Here is a 19,296-nt window from a genome sequence, read left to right as displayed (position 1 = left end):
TGAACTCCAGACGCGTGCACCCCCTTGTGCATCTGGCTAACATGGGACCTGGGGAACCGAGCCTCGAACCGGGGTCCTTAGGCTTCACAGGCAAGCGCTTAACTGCTAAGCCATCTCTCCAGCCCTATATTAGCTATTCTTAAGTATATTTCTTTTCCTAAAAGGAGTTTAAGGAAATGAGATAAATGTAGTGCATATGCAAAATAAAATTATCTGTCTGTCCTGGAAAGAAAAGGCCTGCAGAAAGATACAGATTAATAGTTTTTCTTGTTTTGTTTTTTTGGTTTTTCGAGGTAGGGTCTCACTCTGGTCCAGGCTGACCTGGAATTAACTCTGTAGTCTCAGGGTGGCCTTGAACTCATGGCGATCCTCCTACCTCTGCCTCCCGAGTGCTGGGATTAAAGGCGTGCGCCACCACGCCCGGCTTTAGTTTTTCTTCAATATTGAAAGGTCTATAGTATGACAATATGCCAGTGGGTAGACTCTTTCCATTAGTGTGTGTGTCATATTTTAATGCAATATTGTATGGGGTTGTTTTCTTTTGTTGCTTCTCTGCTTGCAAGCCTTGTTTTGGAGGGATGGGAACTGACCTTAATTTTGCAGAGACTTCGTATTTCCAACGCATAGTATGTATCCAGTCAGACAGAGAACCAGGAATTGTTGCTTCTGGTAGTGATAATGATAACACTGATGGGTAAGTACCTCAGGGAGGCATGTTGAACACAGGGTGGACTTAACATTGGGAAATGATGACCTTGCCTGCCCACTTAATTACTTATTATATTTTTATTGATTTCTTTTAACTCAGGAAAGATCCCTGTTTGAGTTGGGAAGAGAATAGGCAAATAGTTCAGTAAAATGACCTCAGAAAACCTTAGGAGGCATAGGATTTTGGTTTTATTTAGTTTTAGATGCCAAGAATTGAATCCAGTTTCTTGAACATGCTATGTTCTGTACAACTGAGCTATACCCCAAGCTTCAAGTCTAGAGAATTCCATTTTCCTTTTATCCTTATATTCTTTCAAAGGATTTGTATTACAAGTCTTTATTTTTAAATTTTTTTCTTTTGGCTTTTAAAAAAGGTTTATATTTATTTATTTATTAGAGAGTGAGAATGGGCATGCCAGGGCCTTTAGCCACTGCAAACAAACTCCAGATGCATGCGTCACCATGTACATTTGGCTTACATGGGACCTGGAGAGTCCAACCTGGGTCTTTAGGCTTCATAGGCAAGTGCCTAAACTGCAAAGCCATCTCTCTAGCCCTCTTTTTTTTTTTAAATTTAATTTATTTATTTGCAAGGAGAGTGAGAAGAGAGACAGAGAGAGAGAGAGAGAATGGGCACCATAGTGCCTTGAGTCACTGCAAATGAACTCCAGAAACATGTGTTCCTTGTGCATCTGGCTTACGTAGGTGCTGGGGAATTGAACCTGGGTCCTTTGGCTTTGTAGGCAAACGCCTTAACCACTACGCCATCTCTCCAGTCCCCCTCCTTTTTTTTTTGGTTTTTCAAGGTAGGATTTCACTCTAGCCTAGGCTCACCTGGAATACACTGTGTAGTCTCAGGGTAACTTTGAACTCATGGCAATCCTCCTACTTCTGCCTCCCAAATGCTGGGATTAAAGGTATGTGCCACCATGCCTGGCTCTTGTCCCCTTCTTAAAAATTATTTATTTGAGAGAGCCATAGAGGAGAAAGAATGGCAAAGCAGGGCCTCTAACCCCTGCAAACGAACTCCAGATGCATGTACCATCTTGTGTATCTGGATTTATGTGGGTTCTGGGGAATGAAACCTAGGTCCTTAGGCTTTGCAGGCAAGTACCTTAATTACCAAGCCATCTCTCCAGCCCTCAAAAAAAACTTTTTTGTTTGTTTTCCTTTTTTTTCATGAGAGAGAGAAAATTGGCACACCAGGGCCTCCAGCCACTGCAGTCAGCTACAGATATGTGTGCCACCTTGTGCATATGTGTGACCTTATGTGCTCATGTCACTTTGTGTGTCTGGCTTACATGGGACCTGGAGTCAAACATGAGTCCATAGGCTTTGAAGGCAAGCGCCTTAACCACTAAGCAATTTCTCTAGCCCTATTATTTATTTATTTATTTGAAAGATGTGGGGGGAGGTGAGATGGGGGGCAGCTAGGGTTGGGAGAGAATGAGCATGCCAGAGCCTCCAGCCATTGGAAATGAACTCTAGATGCATGTGCCACTTTGTGCATCTGGCTTATGTGCGTCCTGGGGAATTGAACCTGGGTCCTTTGGCTTTGCAGGGAAGCTCCTTATGTGCCAAGCCATCTCTCCAGTCCTGAAGTTTTAAAAAAAATTATTTATTTGCACATGTGTGTGGGTGGTGGGTGCACCAGTGCCTCTTGAGACTGAAATGAACTATTTTTTGCATTGGGCATGTTGGTGGCTGGGGAAATCAAAGATGGCCCAGCAGTCTTTGCAAGCAAGAGCAATTAACTGCTGAGCCATTCTTCCAGCTCACAAGTGTTACTTTTTTAACTTATTTAAACAATATTGGTTCCAGGGAGAGGGTGATGGCACCTGATAATACAGAGATTCCAGCTTGTCTGGAAGATAAGGTTGACCTTGACATACAGACATCTGAGCTAGGCCAGGTGGCTCCTGCTCTCGCTAAGAAGAAATTTAACAGACCCAATTTAAGCAAAAGAAAGAAGGAAGCTCGTAAGTCTAGTCAAATATCCTTTGTGGCCTGGTTTAAGTACTTTAGGAAATTAGAGAATGGGATATTGGGGAATTTGCAATCCCAGGCTTGAAACTTTATTTCTTTTTCTTTCTTTCCTTTTTTTTTTTTGGTTTTTCAGGGTAGGGTCTCACTCTAGTCCAGGCTGACCTGCAATTCAATATGTAGTCTCAGGGTGGCCTCAAACTCACAGGCATCCTCCTACTTCTGCCTCCTTAGTGCTGGGACTAAAGGAGTGTGCCACCACACCTGGCAAAACTTTTAATTCTTTCACTGGCTTTTATTGCCTACAGAGATTCTCTTTCTTCATCTCCTCATTTCACAGGAAACTTTCCCCCTACAAAGACCTGAACACATGTCTATTCACCCCCAGCTAGGGCTTAGGTAGGCCAAAGAAGCATAATTGCACCAAAACCGGTTCATTGGGGTTAGTTACAGAGAAGGGTGAGGAGTGATGAATCAAAGGCAGCTGCATCACGGAAAAGCCCACCCTAGCTGAGGTGAAGACTCCTGGAAGCTGAGTCTCCGGAGCACAGTGCACAACCGCAGGCAGCTAGGCTTGTCCACGAGTTTCTTCCCAAGCAGTTGTTTTTTTCTTTATGTAACCATGAGGCTGGTTCTTGCACCTTTTCCCAGACTTGTATACTTCCTGAGTCTCCTGAGCTTCCTTCCTCCCCTAAGGAGGGAATGCTTTGACTTGGAGGAAATTGCTATATAACACTCCACCCCTTCTTCTAACGCTTACATTTTTTTTCTATTTATTGTTTATTTTTATTTTTCTATTTTATTTATTTGAGAGAGAGAAAGAGGCAGAGAGAGAGAGAGAATGGGCGCTTAGGGCCTCCAGACACTGCAAACGAGCTCCAGACACATGTACCCCCTTGTGCATCTGGCTTTACGTGGGACTTGGGGAATCAACACTGGGTTCTTTGGCTTTGCAGGCAAGCACCTTAACCACTAAGAAATCTCTCCAGCCCCCTTACATGTTTTTTTGAGGCAAGCCCAACAGACTAGCCTTTTTTTTTTTTTTAATGTGAGAGAGCAAGATAGATAGATAGAAAGAGAGAGAGAGAGAGAGAGAGAGAGAGGGAGAATGGGTACGCCAGTGAATCCAGCTACTGCAAATGAGCTCCAGACACATGCGCCACCTTGTGCCTCTGGTTTATGTGGGTTCTGGAGAATCAAACGTAGGTCCTTAGGCTTTGCAGGCAGGCTCCTTAACCGCCAAGCCAGCTCTCCAGTCCTACTCTTATATACTTTTTTTTTTTTTTTGTTTATTTTTATTTATTTATTTGAGAGCGACAGACAGAGAAAGAGGCAGATAGAGAGAGAGAATGGGCATGGCAGGGCCTCCAGCCACTGCAAGCAAACTCCAGAGGTATGCGCCCCTTGTGCATCTGGCTAACGTGGGACCTGGGGAACCGAGCCTCGAACAGGGGTCCTTAGGCTTCACAGGCAAGCGCTTAACCACTAAGCCATCTCTCCAGCCCGAAAACCTAATCTTTTTTTTTTTTTTTTTTTTTAAATTTTTATTAACATTTTCCATGATTATAAAATATATCCCATGGTGATTCCCTCCCTCCCCACCCCCACACTTTCCCGTTTGAAATTCTATTCTCAATCATACTACCTCCCCATTACAATCATTGTAATTACATATATACAATATCAACCTATTAAGTATTTTCCTCCCTTCCTTTCTCCACCCTTTATGTCTCCTTTTCAACTTACTGGCTTATATACTTTTTTTTTCTGCTCTCTCTTCCATATGTTCTCCAAGCCTTGGAGGGGGAGAGAAGGTTGTTCATCTATGGCTAAGCACTGGACCATTATGCCACAGTAACAGTCATTTAGTCTCATGAGCTTGGCCAGGTTACTAGTGACTTTCCATTAGCAACCACTGCTGCTGACTGCACGTTCTCCAGCTGAGGCAGACAGCAGTGGTGTTGCTGTGTGGGAACAAGCACAAAGTCAGCAGACAGGTTGGCAGGACTGTCACATCTATCTAATAAAATCATCGCTGAGCCGGGTGTCGGGGTGCACGCCTTTAATCCCAGTGCTTGGGAAGCAGAAGTAGGAGCATCACTGTGAGTTCAAGGCCAGCCTGAGACAACATAGTGAATTCCAGGTCAGCCTGGGCTAGAGCTAGACTCCAACTAGAAAAAAATAAAGCAACAACAACAAAAAGCAAAAAAAAAAAAAAAAAAAAAAACCGGGCGTGGTGGTGCACGCCTTTAATCCCAGCACTTGGGAGGCAGAGGTAGGAGGATTGACGTGAGTTTGAGGTCACCCTGAGACTACATGGTTAATTCCAGGTCAGTTTGGACCAGAGTAAGACCCTACCTCAAAAACCAAAACAACAACAGCAACAACAACAAACCCAGTATCTGATCCTTCCCAAATGAGGCCTATTATCTTCTTAGCCACAGACTTTTTATTTATTATTATTATTTTAAAAAATATTTTTATTGACAACTTCCATAATTACAAACAATATCCCATGATAATTCTCTCCTTTCCCCAACTTTCCCCTTTGAAACTCCATTCTCCATCATATCCCTTCCCCCTCTCACTCAGTCTTTCTTTTATTTTGATGTTATGATCTTTTCCTCCAATTATGATGGCCTTGTGTAGGCAGTGTCAGGCACTGTGAGGTCATGGATATCCAGGCCATTTTGTGTCTGGAGGAGCACGTTGTAAGGAGTCCTTTGGCTTTTATATTCTTTCTGCCACCTCTTCCACAATGGATCCTGAGTCATGGAAGGTGTGATTGAGATATTTCAGTGCTGAGCACTCCTCTGTCACTGCTTCTCAGCACCATGGTGCCTCCTGAGTCATCCCAAGGTCACTGCCATCTGAAAAGAGAAAGTTCTATAGCCAAAAGTGAGATTAGCATTAATATATGGGTATGGACATTAAGAGAAGTGTTTACTGGGCAGTTTGGTGACTATAGTATATACTTTTAGCCAGACAGCAGCAGATGTTATACTCCTAGGGCTCATGACTACCCCTGTTGTAGGTTTTCAGTATCAGGGATATATTCCTTCCCATGGAGCAGGCCTCTAGTCATATTAGAGGGTGGTTAGTTTCCCCCATAACATAACTATTGCACCCTTTGGCCCATTTGGCCTGGTTGACCAAATATAAGGCTTGCAGTGTCCACTGTTGGGTACCTTCACTGGTGATTTCTCTCCCATTCAACTGTGTGCAGCATGGCTTTTTCCAGCTTTCTGTCAGCTGGTCTATATGGAGGAGGTTTTCAGCTTAGCTCCAGCAGGGTTTCTCAGTGACCTTGCAGCCCAAGTATGTGGAGTCTTCAGCAATAGGGTCTTACCATCTATTCCTTATGGGAAACCAAGGGCCTCAGCAATGGCCTGTAATGTCTGGGGGGTATCAGGAACCTCCCTGGCCTACAACTCACTGGAAGGTATCCCATCCCTTAGCCACAGACTTTTTTTTTAATATTTATTGTTCATTTTTATTTATTTATTTGAGAGCGACAGAGAAAAAGGCGCAGAGAGAGACAGAGACAGAATGGGCGCGCCAGGGCCTCCAGCCACTGCAAACGAATTCCAGACGTGTGCGCCCTCTTGTGCATCTGGCTAACGTGGGTCCTGGGGAATCGAGCCTCAAACTGGGGTCCTTAAGCTTCACAGGCAAGCACTTAACCGCTAAGCCATCTCTCCAGCCCCTTGCTTAGATTTAAAGCCAGCTCCACAGAAGGTACTTTATGTCTAGTACTGTAAACCTGATCAAAAGTCTCTGAAGAGATGGCTTAGCGGTTAAGTGCTTGCCTGTGAAGCCTAAGTATCCCCGGTTCGAGACTTGACTCCCCAGGGCCCACATTAACCAGATGCATAAGGGGGCACACGCATCTGGAGTTCGTCTGCAGTGGCTGGAGGCCCTGGCACACTCATTCTCTCTCTCTCTCTCTACCTGCCTCTTTGTCTGTCATTCTCAAATAAATAAATAAAAATAATAAACAAAAATTTTAAATCTAAGCAAGGAGCTGTTGGCTGTACCCACAGCAGTTGTGGCATTACTTTATAGGCAGGCACATTTTGCCTGGCATGTTGGTGTTACAGTTCACAGGGTTCATAGTTGAGTAGGATTGTTGATGATTCTTTCCTAGCAGCCTGCATAGTATCTTCTAGCACTACGAATGCCAACCAGCAGCTAGTATGCTCCCAGCTCTGTCCCAGCCTAATTTCTCCACATCTTAAAAGCAAAAGCATGCCATGTCTTCAGCATTATGATCTTACCATTTACTTCTGGACTGCAACTAATAACTGTGGCAATATTGTTTTCATTCTGGGGTCTTCTTGGGCCTCCCAGGCCAACAACTCTTAGAGAGGTAGCCCTTAGCTGGCACTGTGATCTTTATTTAACAGCCTTTTGGAATCTGGGTATGTCTTTTTTCACCTACATAGAACATCTTTTTTTTTCAAGGTAGGGTCTCACTCTGGCCCAGGCTGACCTGGAATTAACTACATAGTCTCAGGGTGGCCTTGAATTTACAGCAATCCTCCTACCTCTGCCTCCCGAGTGCTGGGATTAAAGGTGTGTGCCACCATCCCCTGCTGGACATCTTCTTTTAAATTTTTTTAATTGTCTTTATTGTCTCCTCAGGTACTTTTCTTTTTATTATTTTTATATTATTATTATTTTATTTATTAGGCTGGAGAGATGGCTTAATGGTTAAGGCACTTGCCCGCAAAGGCTAAGTCTCCAGGTCCCATGTAAGCCGGATGCAAAGTGACAGTGCACAACACCGCACATGTGCACAAGGTGGTGCACGTGTCTGGAGTTCATCTGCAGCAGCTGAAGGCCCTGGCGTGCCTATTCTCTCTCTCAAATAAATTTTTTAAAAAAGTGTTTTTTTTAAACAAGTATATTCATTTATGTGAGCAAGAGAGACAGACAAAGAGAAAGAGGCAGGGAGAGTGTGAGCATAGGAGCACCAGGGCCTCCTGCCACTTTAAGTGAGCTCCAGGTGCAGGTCCTGGGGATTTGAACCTGAGTGCTTTGGCTTTGTAGGCAGGTACCTTAAGTGCTTAGCCATCTCTCCAGCCCTCAGATACTTTTCTAAATATGTAAGACACCTACAGCTTATAAGGTACTATAATATTTATAAAACCTTACATAATTCTATAATAAACCCTCTTTAAAAGACCCATTGCCATCCATTCCAAGCAGCTGCCAGTTGGTGTTTGTAGTCAGCAGCTAAGTGGATGCTGAAGAAGATGTTAAAGAAATGAGGTCCAATACAACATGGAGACTGCTGCTTGTGTCAGTTGTTTCCTCAAAAGGGCAATATTGGGAACAGCACCATGGATGGGAGGCACTGCCCCATATGCTCTCTATAATCTACACATATTTTCTTTTTCTTTTTAAAAAGTTTTTTCGAGGTAGGGTCTCACTCTAGCCCAGGCTGACCTGGAATTCACTGTAGTCTCAGGGTGGCCTTGAACTCACACTGATCCTCCCACCTCTGCCTCAGTGCTGGGATTAAAGGTGTGTGCCACCATGCCTGGTTGATAATCTACACATATTTTATATGAGCTCTCTTGCTTTCTCTTCCTAGAATACTTCTATAGGACCTCCTTGCATCTCCCCATGTCTGGGTTCAGTAGGGCCCACTCAAGCTGTTTTGTTTAGCCAAACAGGCCACGAGGGAGTGAAGCTGCTCTGCAGCCTGCTGTGGTGCCCTTTCCTTTCCTTTCCCCACCCACCTGGTTTGACCTGCTTGGGTGGGGGGAGGCAGCACTGAGGCTGCAGACTTGGATATTATTGCTTCCTCAGCCACACCTGGCTTCTGTGATAGCCTCAGGCTAGGCAAGCATTTCCCACCCCCTGCACATCCTGTTTTCTGGCTTACTGGGGGGGGGGGGGTTACTCGGGGGCATAATTGCCCACTCCTGGATAAGCTTAGTTCTTTTCACTTTCACCAGTTTGTTGTATATGCCTGCTGAGAACTGTTCTTCCAGGGCTGGAGAGATTGCTGAGTGGTTAAAGATGCTTTCTGGCAAAGCCTAATGGTTTGGGGTTTGACTCCCCAGCACCTACGTAAAGCCAGATGCACAAAGTAGCATATGTATCTTGAGTTCCTTTGCAGTGGCTGGAGGCCGTGGCATGTCCTCTCTCTCAAATACATAGAAGTATGAAGAGAAGGGAACTGTTCTTCCAGCTCTAAACCCTTACAGTGGTTTACCAGCACAGTATTTGGCTTTCTGCCAGTTTTTTCCTTGGGGACTCCAATTTGACAGAAATCTTGTCACATTTGTCATTGAGTGACTAGAACAGACCTTTTACCTGCTTGGCCCTTCTCTTATTACCTGTAGATCTCTTTGTCACTTCATGGACCTGACTTACGTGCTAGTCTTGCTTAAAAGTCTTTACCAACCTAAGCAATTCAGATGCAGAATATTCTCTACCTTGAGGCAGATATGTCTTAAGAGTTAATTTTCTTATGAGCAATGAACGTGAGATATCAGGAATGAGACAGTTATTTACCTTTTTTTTTTTTTTTTTGAGGTAGGGTCTCCTTGTGACCCAGGCTGACCTGGAATTCACTATGTAGTCTCAGGGTGTCCTCAGACTGACAGCGATCCTCCTACCTCTGCCTCCCGAGTGCTGGGATTAAAGGTGTGCGCCACCACACCTGGCCTAAATCTGCTTTAAAAGAGAAAACACTGTTGAATAATAAACATTTTTAGTTTAAGTAAAATAGGAGTTATTTTTAAAACTTCAACATTTTTAGTATGAGATCCTTATCTTGGGAAATTAGACATTAAAAAGTGAACCTTTACCTTAATATTCAGTTTCCCTAATAGTTAGAACATTTTTTTTAAATCTATCTCCCTGTCAGCTAACAGTTTCTGTGAATCATCAGAGACTATGGAAAGAAGCTGTAATCAGGAGTATGTAGGCTGCCTAATGTCTTGTCATTTTTTAGTTCTTCCTGAAGAGCATCTTTTTGTTTTTATTCCTCCTGTTTACATCTTCACACCTTTTTTATTTGCATTGACCATTTAAACATCTTTCTTAATAATGTTCTGTGTATGTATTATTAAAAATCTTTCTATATTATCCTTCAACAATCTCATCTTATCTTTTAAAAAATGTTAATCATTTTTGCAGGACAAGTAAGAGAAACTTTCATTCAATTGATTTATCTTATTATCAGTTGAGAGAGAAGCAAGTAGTTCAGCATCATGAAGTTAACCATTTTATTATTGGGAATCTGTAGGGAAACATCCTTAGCAGAAAACATTAGAATTTAAAGTGAGAAATATATCATAAACCTGGTTTTAATAATTTATCATCATCTTAAAACATATGAGCATCAGAACATTTAATGACCATAAGCATTGGAACAATTAATGACAACGAATTTAGTCATATGTAAAGACAGACTTCATGCAACATAGAACACATGACATGACATGGTTGGTCAACATTAGACATGACAACACAAAACATGGAGAGACATTCCTTTTTAAGATTTTAGTTATGTTTTTTAGCTGGGTGTGGTGGTGCATGCCTTTAATCCCAGAACTTGGGAGGCAGAGGTAGGAGGATAACCATGAGTTTGAGGCCATCCTGAGACTACATAGTGAATTCCAGTTCAGCCTGGACTAAAGTGAAATTCTACCTGAAAAAAAAAAAATTTTAGTTATGTTATAAATTGGTGAGGACTTAACAGGACAACAGCCAGTGGTTTGAATTTAAAGTTGACAATTTTTTTTGGTGGCTAGTCATGAAAAGAAGGAGAAAAGGGAAAAGAAAGGAAAAAAAAAAACCATAGAAGCTGAATAGTGATTTTAACTTTTAGCAAGGAGAGAAAAATTAGATATTCATATACAGAAGAAGTTAAAGAAGCCCAGTAAAGACAGGAGTTTGTTTAAGAAGGCAGGTATTTGATTTAGCAAGATGGCTTGAATTTGGTGAGAGGGAGAGACCCTGGCAAGTCATGGCCAGCTGACAGAACTGTGTGTGAGAGATAGAGGAGATAGAGCTTTAGGAGGGGCAGGAGCAGGGGAAGGAACCTTGCATACCATTTGCTGTGTCATCGGAGAAAGTTATCAGGACCAATGAGAATGTTGAAATCTAAAATATTAAATTCAGGCCAGTGGTGGCCATTGTTTAAAAAAATATTGTGGCCAATTTGAATAGAGAGTTGGAGTAATTTGGTAGGTAGGAGCTCAGAGGCGAAGTTCCATTACATTAGCTCTGAGATATGTCAGTTGGCTGTCTTTTGGAACAGATAATTTAGAGCCCATGTTGGAGGACAGGTACTAGTGGTGTGGCCAATCCCACCACCTGGGATGTCTCCCAGGCTTAGAGAGGGCAAACAAAAGCTAAGGATTAGGAGGGAGCATCCCTACACTCAAAATGTCCAGTGGAGCGATATGTGGGAGGCTCCCAGAGCCTCTGATCGCGTGTGGACTGAAAAGTGAGAAATTCCCAGAATTTTGAAGGTTTGAGACAGGGCGCCTCCACCACAGACTGAGATGAGTACCTTGTGCTGAAGTTGTAATCTGATGAGAGTGTGGATGCAGCTGATTACATGGCAATGACCTTTTGTCTGGAGTTCAAAAGTCCTGTGGGAGAGGGTGAAAAGAAGAAAAGGAAGCCTGAGATAGTAAGTTGGAAAGACTGGAGGTTTTAGGTCGCAGGTGGCTGTTTAGTTCAGAGTAGTGAGCATGTCGTGTTTTAGTGCTCCCGAGGGAGTGAAACATTGGCAGGGAGGTAGAGAGGAGGAGAGGGAAAGAGGAAGGGAGAATGTGCAGCCCAAAAGCTCCAGAGGGCTCTGATCCTAGTCATGACACCAAAATGTAAGGAAAGTGTAAGAGAAAAGCAAAAGCGAGCACCGGACTTGATCTCTACAGACAGACTGTTTATTGAGAGAAACAGCGAGGGCCAGCAGCCTTCCTGTGGGATGAAGGCTGAAGCACTTATTCAGGCTGGGGTTCAGACTTATAAGGAGAATCCTAAGACACTGACTAAACCAGGTGCAGTGGATAAGGAACTCGTAGCTATATGTGTCCTTCAGAACAGGCTTCTTCATCCAGGAATGCCTAAGGGAGGATACCCAGATGATTTCTGGCTCTTCAAGGCCATCTGACCTAAGGGGAGTACATCTGTCCGGGGAGCCAGGCTGAACTCCTCTGTTGTTTCTTTGATGGCTTTCTAGCCTTAGAGATAGTTATTAACTTTTTAGTTCCCTCAGGTTTTCAGGGAAAGCTATTAACCCAGAAGAGAGTGTTTCAGTTTGGAGGAAATTGCTGTACAACACCTCACTTTACAGTGTTTTGTTTTATCTTACCAGAAGATGAAAGTATGGAGGAAATGCAAGATAGACATGTGCTCAAACAGAAGGACCAACAAAGGACAATGACTAAGGATCGTTCTCAGATCAGGGGTCAGCAGAACAAAGAGGAAAGTGGTTTTGGTGAGTTCATGCATGATGTGGAAAATCTTGGGCTGAAAATTCAAGTGGATTGAAGCCAATGATTAAGATTTTAAAGGCGGTGTCTTGAGAAATGGCTTAGAGTTAAGGCGCTTGCCTATGAAGCCTAAGGGCTCATGTTCAATCTCCTGGTTCCACATAAGCCAGAAGCACAGTGATGCAAGCATGCAAGGTTGCATGTGCGCATAAGGGGGTGCACACGTCTGGAGTTCAACTGCAGTGGCTGAGGCCCCACTGCACCAATTCTCTCTCCCTCTCTCTCTCTCTCTCTCTCTCTCTCATTAAATAAAGGCCAGTCTGTTGGGCTTTCCTAAAAAAAAAAAAAGATTTTAAAGGAGGGCTGGGAGATGGCTCAGTGGATAAAGTGATGGGTGTGCAAGTATGAGCAACAGATAAAGCCAGGTGCTATAGCGCCAGCGTCTGTAGTCTCTGCCTATGGTGAGGAGGTAGCAGAGACCAGAATCACCTGGAAGCTTGTGGGCCAATGAGCGTGGTGAACACAGTGGCAAAAAGGGGACTGTGCCTCAAATCAAGGAGAAAAGGGTGAGGACCAACCAGCACTCCAATCTTTCCCTTTCCTTGATCTCCGTACATGCACTTGGCATGTACACATGTGTACACCTGCACTCACATGAACATGCACATACACTTGTCAAAAACATATCGTAAAAACTGTCCTTTTGAAAGGTAAAACTGAAGTCCATAAAAGTCTTTAAAAGTTGTTGACCTGCCTTTCCCCTTCCTTCTTTCCCTCCCTCCCTCCCCCTTGCAGTCTGTCTTCTCCCTCTTTTTCCTTTCCTTTCTTTCTATAAAGAAAAGATGTTAAGGGGAACATGAAAGACCATAATTTATCTCTCACAGTTGCTTCTTAGAGGATGTTGTTTATTTTTTGGCTTGTGTGTGTGTATGTGGTGTGTGGTCTATACACGTGTATGTGCCTTTGTGGTACCCCTTACGCTCGCCTGTGGCAGGACTTGCTCACTTGTGGAATGCTGGGTGAGTACTCCACTGCTCTTGCACCTAGATACAAGAAGCACTGACGTAAGAGTCACGCCAGTGTCTAATATGTATGTGTGTGTACATTGTTTGATTGTAAAATCATAGGATATTATTTGCATATACTTGGAGGAAAAAGCTAAAACAAAACTCTAGAAAGTACCAAACAAGGTAGCAAATCTATACTTACTATGATAACGTGGTAATGTAAGGAGCTGGAAGTAATTAGGTAATTAGGTCTAGAGCTCATATCATTCCCAAGGAAGGTTCAAGAAAGGTTCTTTTTCTCAAGAGAGCTAAAAGGTTATTCATTTGATTTAGGTGTATATGTAAACAGATTTTCCTGTTGAGAAGTTTTAGAGTATGCAGACTTCACTAATCTTAGCTCTACTTAGCCCAAATAAACTGATGTTGCTACTCTATTAGTCTTTTCTCAGGTATGGGATTTCAGATTGACAGGTAGGAGTTATTCCCTAGCTGGCCCTCAGGAGTTGAATTATGATTCAGTGAATTTGTCAGCCTCTTGCTGTTGCATTCTTTCCTTTTCTTACAATTACCAAGGAGAGGAAAGTCCTTGCTATAGGAAGAAGAAAGGGTTGTATCTAATAAATACAGCTTGTATTAGTACTCTGAAGGGAAAGAATAGTGTCATGAAGGGAAACAGTGGAGCCCTGATTAAGATTGGACCAGCCAGGGCGGGAACACATTCCTGAAGGAAGATTGGAAGCTATCTACATGAGGAGCAGAAGAAAGTTTTAGGTAGGATAAGGTTTGGTATCTGGCTATTAAAAGAAAGCCAGGGTGATTGTAGTTCAAACCAGGGCCTTTAAGCACTGAGCCCTCTTCTCAGCCCATGATTGTAGTTCAGAGAGCTAGGGAAGAGATGGGGAATGGCTTTGGGAGAATGGGAGGAGGTAGGTTCAAAAGAAATACCTTACAGTGAGAATTGAACTATAAGGGAAGTGGAAGTCAGTGGTGAATTATATAGCTAGGAGAGTGACATCCTCAAGTTAATGTTTTTTTAAAAAATTATTTTATTATTATTATTATTTTTTTTTTTTGGTTTTTCGAGGTAGGGTCTTACTCCAGCCCAGGCTGACCTGGAATTCACTATGGAGTCTCAGGGTGGCCTCGAACTCACGGCAATCCTCCTACCTCTGCCTCCCGAGTGCTGGGATTAAAGGCGTGCGCCACCACGCCCGGCTTATTTTATTATTATTATTTTGGTTTTCTGAGGTAGGGTTTCACTCTAGCTCAGGCTGACCTGGAATTCATTATGGTGTTTCAGGGTGGTCTTGAACTCACGGGGATCCTCCTACCTCTGCCTCCCCACCCGAGTGTTGGGATTAAAGGTGTGTGCCACCATGCCCGGCTCCGACCTTTTTTTAAATTTTAGAGAGAGAGAATAGGCATGCCGGGACCTCAGCCACTGTCATCGAACTCCAGACCTTGTGCCACTATATTTTTATTTATTTATTTGAGAGAGTTGGGGGGGGGAATCTGGACCTCCAGCCACTGCAGACAAACTCCAGATGCATGTACCACACATGCATCTGGCTTACGTGGGTTCTGGGGAGTTGAACTGAGGTCTTTAGGCATCGCAGGCAAGTTTCTTAACCAGGGAGCCATCTCTCCAGCCCAGGCTAATGTTTTAAAATGATCCTGGTATAGATCAGTGGTTAAGATGTGAGGCTTGTGTTCTAGAGTCAGCTCTGTCACTACACTAGTGTGACTTTCACAAGTCATATCCATCACCCATCGAGTAGTTGGTATGTAAGGTCTGTATGGATATGTGATTCTGGAATAAGTGGGAAAGTTAGGTTGAACTGAGTTAGCTTGAAGAAGAAAGAGCATAGTATTGATTCTCTTGTGTCAATTTCTTTCCTGTCCCAGGTCAGTGTATAGTCTGGGTCCAGTGTTCTTACCCAACATGTGAAAAATGGAGGCGGCTGCATAGAAACATTGACCCTTCAGTTCTTCCAGATAACTGGTCTTGTGACCAGAATCCAGGTAGAAAGGCTTGGAAACATTTGTTGTTTTCAGTTTTTACAACTCCCTTTTTTCCCCATTATGCATCATTTAGATGAAATATGATGTAGCTGGCTTTCAGAGGGTCTTCATTGTGACTGGGAGAGAAGAATTGCCTGGCCTGTGGCATAAAGGGTGGGAGGAGGGCACATTATGGGAGGGGCCTGGAATCTGAATGCATACATTGAGTAAATTCCACCTTCTTTCCCTTTGGTCTGATTTTGTCCATCATTAGAATATTGGCTTTGATTGTAGATGTGTGGGAAAATGCAGCTGAGAAATATCCAGTGATCTTTGAATTCTAGAAAGTTTGCAACTGTTTCGGAGGGAGTATGATGATGTTGTCCAGTGCAGTTATTTTATAAACAAGAAAACAATCTCACAGAAATTACCCCATGCTGTTCTGTAGAGGGGAATAGTCACTGGGTGGAAGCGGGAGTCTGGGCTCTCTGTCGACTGTTTGGAAGCAGCACTCCTACTTCTGGGGCTAGCTGCACTTCTTCCATGGGTTGCTGTGGGTTCTCCTCCGCCAAGTGCCCCTGGGTCCCACCTGTAGCCTGTCCCACTTCCTTTTGCTCTCTACCTTCCTGCTCTTTTTTGGCAGACTTGGATTATAACCGGTGTGATATTCCTGAGGAAACCTGGATAGGTTGTGAGAGTGATGTGGTCTATGCCTCCTATGTCCCAGGATCCATCATCTGGGCCAAGCAGTACGGCTACCCCTGGTAGGTAGCACGACACAGAGCATTCTTCCTGAATGTGGCAGTGGGAGGGTCAAGCAAGGGGACAGGCAATGGAAAGCATTCGGAAGGGAAGTGGTGCTTGTTTTAGAAAAGGAGCATGAAGTGAGGGAGGCTTTGAAGTTGTGTAGGGCTCAGGGTGGAGGTGCTACCTCCCTGGAAAAATGAGTCTGATAACAGCTGCCATGAATGGATACAAAAAGAAACAGCTAAAACATTGTTTTGTTTGTTGTTGTTGTTGTTTTTTTGAGACAAGTTGCTACCAGGATGGCTTTGAACGCCACATCCTTCTGCCTCAGCTTCTCTAAGAGCTTGCATTATAGGTACCTGCTACCACACCTAGATTTTTACATGTTGAAATGTGAGAGTCCTGCAAAATAAAGGGAACAGAAAGAGTAGAATAGTTGCTTCTTGGGCGCTGTCCCACGCAGGAGTTTGTTCTTAGGCTGTGGGCATACCTTGGTTAGGATGCTGAGCTTTGCATATTGATGAAAGTCACGGCAATAACATGAAGTGATCACGGGGGAGGGGAGGAGGGCTAATGAGGACTGGGCTTAGGGATCTTCTACAAAACACATTGTCCCTTTGTCTGTTGATGAGGTGTGTTCTGCCCATTTAACCCCTTCTCTTTCATCCCCTACCCATCTGTCTTCCCTAGGTGGCCAGGCATGGTGGAATCTGATCCTGACCTGGGAGAATATTTTCTTTTTGCTTCTCATCTTGATTCCTTGCCGGTGAGTTTCCTGATTTAGGCCAAAGTAATGACACAGTCATCCTAACATGATTAGAATTAGAAACATACACACAGGCAGACATAGACAGAGGGAAATAGACAACTAGAGTGGCAAATGTGGGAAGAAGTACTCACACAGAAATGAGCTTGTAGCTAGTAAAATATATACCAGTTAGGGGGCTGGAGAGATGGCACATCCTTATTTTCTCTCTCTACTTAAAAATAAATAAAAATATTAAAAAATTAAACACACACACATATGTATATCTGTTAGTAGGGTGTTTATAGTTTTTTAAAAGTATTTATTTCCAGGTCAGCCTGGGCTAGAGCAAAACCCTACCTCGAAAAAAAAAGTATGTATTTATTTCTTTGAGAGAGAAAGAAGCAGATAGAGAGAGATAATGGGCGCATCAGGGCCTCTAGCCACTGCAAACAAATTCCAGACACTTGTGCTACCTTGTGCATCTGGCTTACTTGTGTCCTGGGGGACTGAACCTGGGTCCTTTGGTTTTGTAGACAAGTTCCTTAACCACTAAGCAATCTTTTCAGCCCACACTTAAAGTGCGTTTTTAATTATTTAAAATTTTTTATATTATTTTTTATTAACAACTTCCATGATTGTAAACAATATCCCATGGTAATGCCCTCCCTCCCCCAACTTTCCCCTTTGAAATTCCGCTTTCCATAATATCCCCTTCTCCTCTCAGTCTCTCTATTATTTTGATGTCATGATCTTTTCCTCCTATTGTGATGGTCTTGTGTAGGTAGTGTCAGGCACTGTGACGTCATGGATATCCAGACCATTTTATGTCTGGGGGGAGCACTATGTAAGGAGTCCTACCTTTCCTTTGGCTTTTACACTCTTTCCGCCACTTCTGCAATAGACCCTGAGCCTTGGAAGGTGTGATAGAGATATTGCAGTACTGAGCACTCCTGTCACTTCTTCCTAGCACGATGATGCCTTCTGAGTCATCCCAAGGTCACTGCCATCTGAAAAGAGAAGGTTCCCTACCAAAAGTGAGAGTAGCATTAATATAAGGGTATGAACATTAAGAGGAGTGCTTACTGGACAGTTTGATAAGCATAGTATATACATTTAGCTAGATAGCAGCAGACACCTAGGGCTCCCGTCTTAGATTTTCAGTATCAGGGATGTATTCCCTCCCATGGAGTGGGCCTCCAGTTCAATTAGAGGGCAGTTGACCATGACAGACATGCCACTATTGCACCCGTTGGCTCATTTGGCCTGGGTGGCCAAATATAAGGCTTGCAGTGTCCACTGTTGAGTATCTTCACTGGTGATTTCTCTTTCTCCCATTGAACTGCATGCAGAATGGCTTCTTCCAGCTTTCTGTCAGCTGGCCTACGAGGAGGAGGTTATCAGCTCAGTTCCATCAGGATTTCTCAGTGGCCTTGCAGCCCAAGTATGTGGAGTCTTCAGCAATAGGGTCTTACCATCTATTTCTGGTGGGAAACCAAGGACCTCAGCAATGACCTATAATGTTTTGGGGGCATCAGGGATCTCCCCTGGCCAAGAACTCATTGGAAGGTATCCCATCCCTGGCACTGAAATTTTCTAGCCAGAATCCACAGTTCCTGAGTTTTCTATTGTCCAAAGAAGTAGGTTTCCATATGATTTATTTATATCCTCTTAGATTTTTATTAGCCCTTCCTCCATCCTCTTCCTTTCCTTTACTCAGTCTCTTCCCCTGACCTCACTTGGGCCTTTTCACCCCCATTAATCTATTCTTCTTACATATATATGATACCATCCTATTGTATACCCCCCTCCCTTCCTTTCTCTTCCTTTTATATCTCTTTTCTATCTTACTGGCCTTTGCTACTGAGTTTTCTTCCTACTCACACAGAAGTCCAGTCATCTGTAGCTATGATCCACATATGAGAGAGAACATGTGATATTTGGCTTTCTGGGCCTGAGTTACCTCACTTAGTATAATCCTTTCCAGATCCATCTATTTTCCTGAAAATTTCACAACTTCAGTTTTCTTTACCATTGAATAGAACTCCATTGTATAAATGTGCCATATCTTCATTATCCACACATCAGTTGAGGGACATCTAGGCTGGTTCCATTTCCCAGCTATTGTTAATTGAGCGGCAATAAACATGATTGAGCAAGTATCTCTAAGGTAACGAGATGAGTCCTTAGGACATATGCCTAGGAGTGCTATAGCTGGGTCATATGGTAGATCTATTTTTAGCTGTCTTAGAAACCTCCACACTGTTTTCCACAATGGCTGGACCAGATTGCATTCCCACCAGCAGTGTAGAAGGGTTCCTCTTTTAATACATCCCCACCAGCATTTATGATCATTTGTTTTCATGATGGTGGCCAATCTAACAGGAATGAGAGGGAATCTCAACATAGTTTCAATCTGCATTTCCCTGATGACTAGGGATATAGAACATTTTTTTAGATGCTTATATGCCATCCATATTTCTTCTTTTGAGATATTTAGTTCCATGTGATTTTTGTCCTTCAGTCAATTTATATAATGTATTACATTTATTGATTTGTGTATGTTGAACCATTCCTGCATCTCTGGGATAAAGCCTACTTGGTCAGGGTGAATAATCTTTCTGATATATTCTTGTATTGT

At 43.2% G+C, this 19,296-nt stretch overlaps 1 protein-coding gene across 2 annotated transcripts in view; it reads left to right on the top strand.

The window, feature by feature from the left end:
* Positions 1 to 19,296, top strand: part of Zcwpw1 (zinc finger CW-type and PWWP domain containing 1) — a 65,884-nt gene that overhangs the window by 17,367 nt on the left and 29,221 nt on the right. Inside the window, exons 5-10 of one of the 2 annotated variants that reach the window (XM_045144438.1) lie at positions 577 to 694; positions 2,530 to 2,687; positions 12,038 to 12,160; positions 15,068 to 15,184; positions 15,807 to 15,927; positions 16,601 to 16,676. In XM_045144438.1, the coding sequence (XP_045000373.1) occupies positions 577 to 694; positions 2,530 to 2,687; positions 12,038 to 12,160; positions 15,068 to 15,184; positions 15,807 to 15,927; positions 16,601 to 16,676 (713 nt within the window). The remainder of the gene's footprint in view (positions 1 to 576; positions 695 to 2,529; positions 2,688 to 12,037; positions 12,161 to 15,067; positions 15,185 to 15,806; positions 15,928 to 16,600; positions 16,677 to 19,296) is intronic. The other variant, XM_045144439.1, reaches the window with a different exon arrangement.

This window comes from Jaculus jaculus, chromosome 2 (genome assembly GCF_020740685.1).
Source record: "Jaculus jaculus isolate mJacJac1 chromosome 2, mJacJac1.mat.Y.cur, whole genome shotgun sequence".
NCBI lineage: Eukaryota > Metazoa > Chordata > Mammalia > Rodentia > Dipodidae > Jaculus > Jaculus jaculus.
This window is presented reverse-complemented; position numbering and strand designations above follow the sequence as displayed.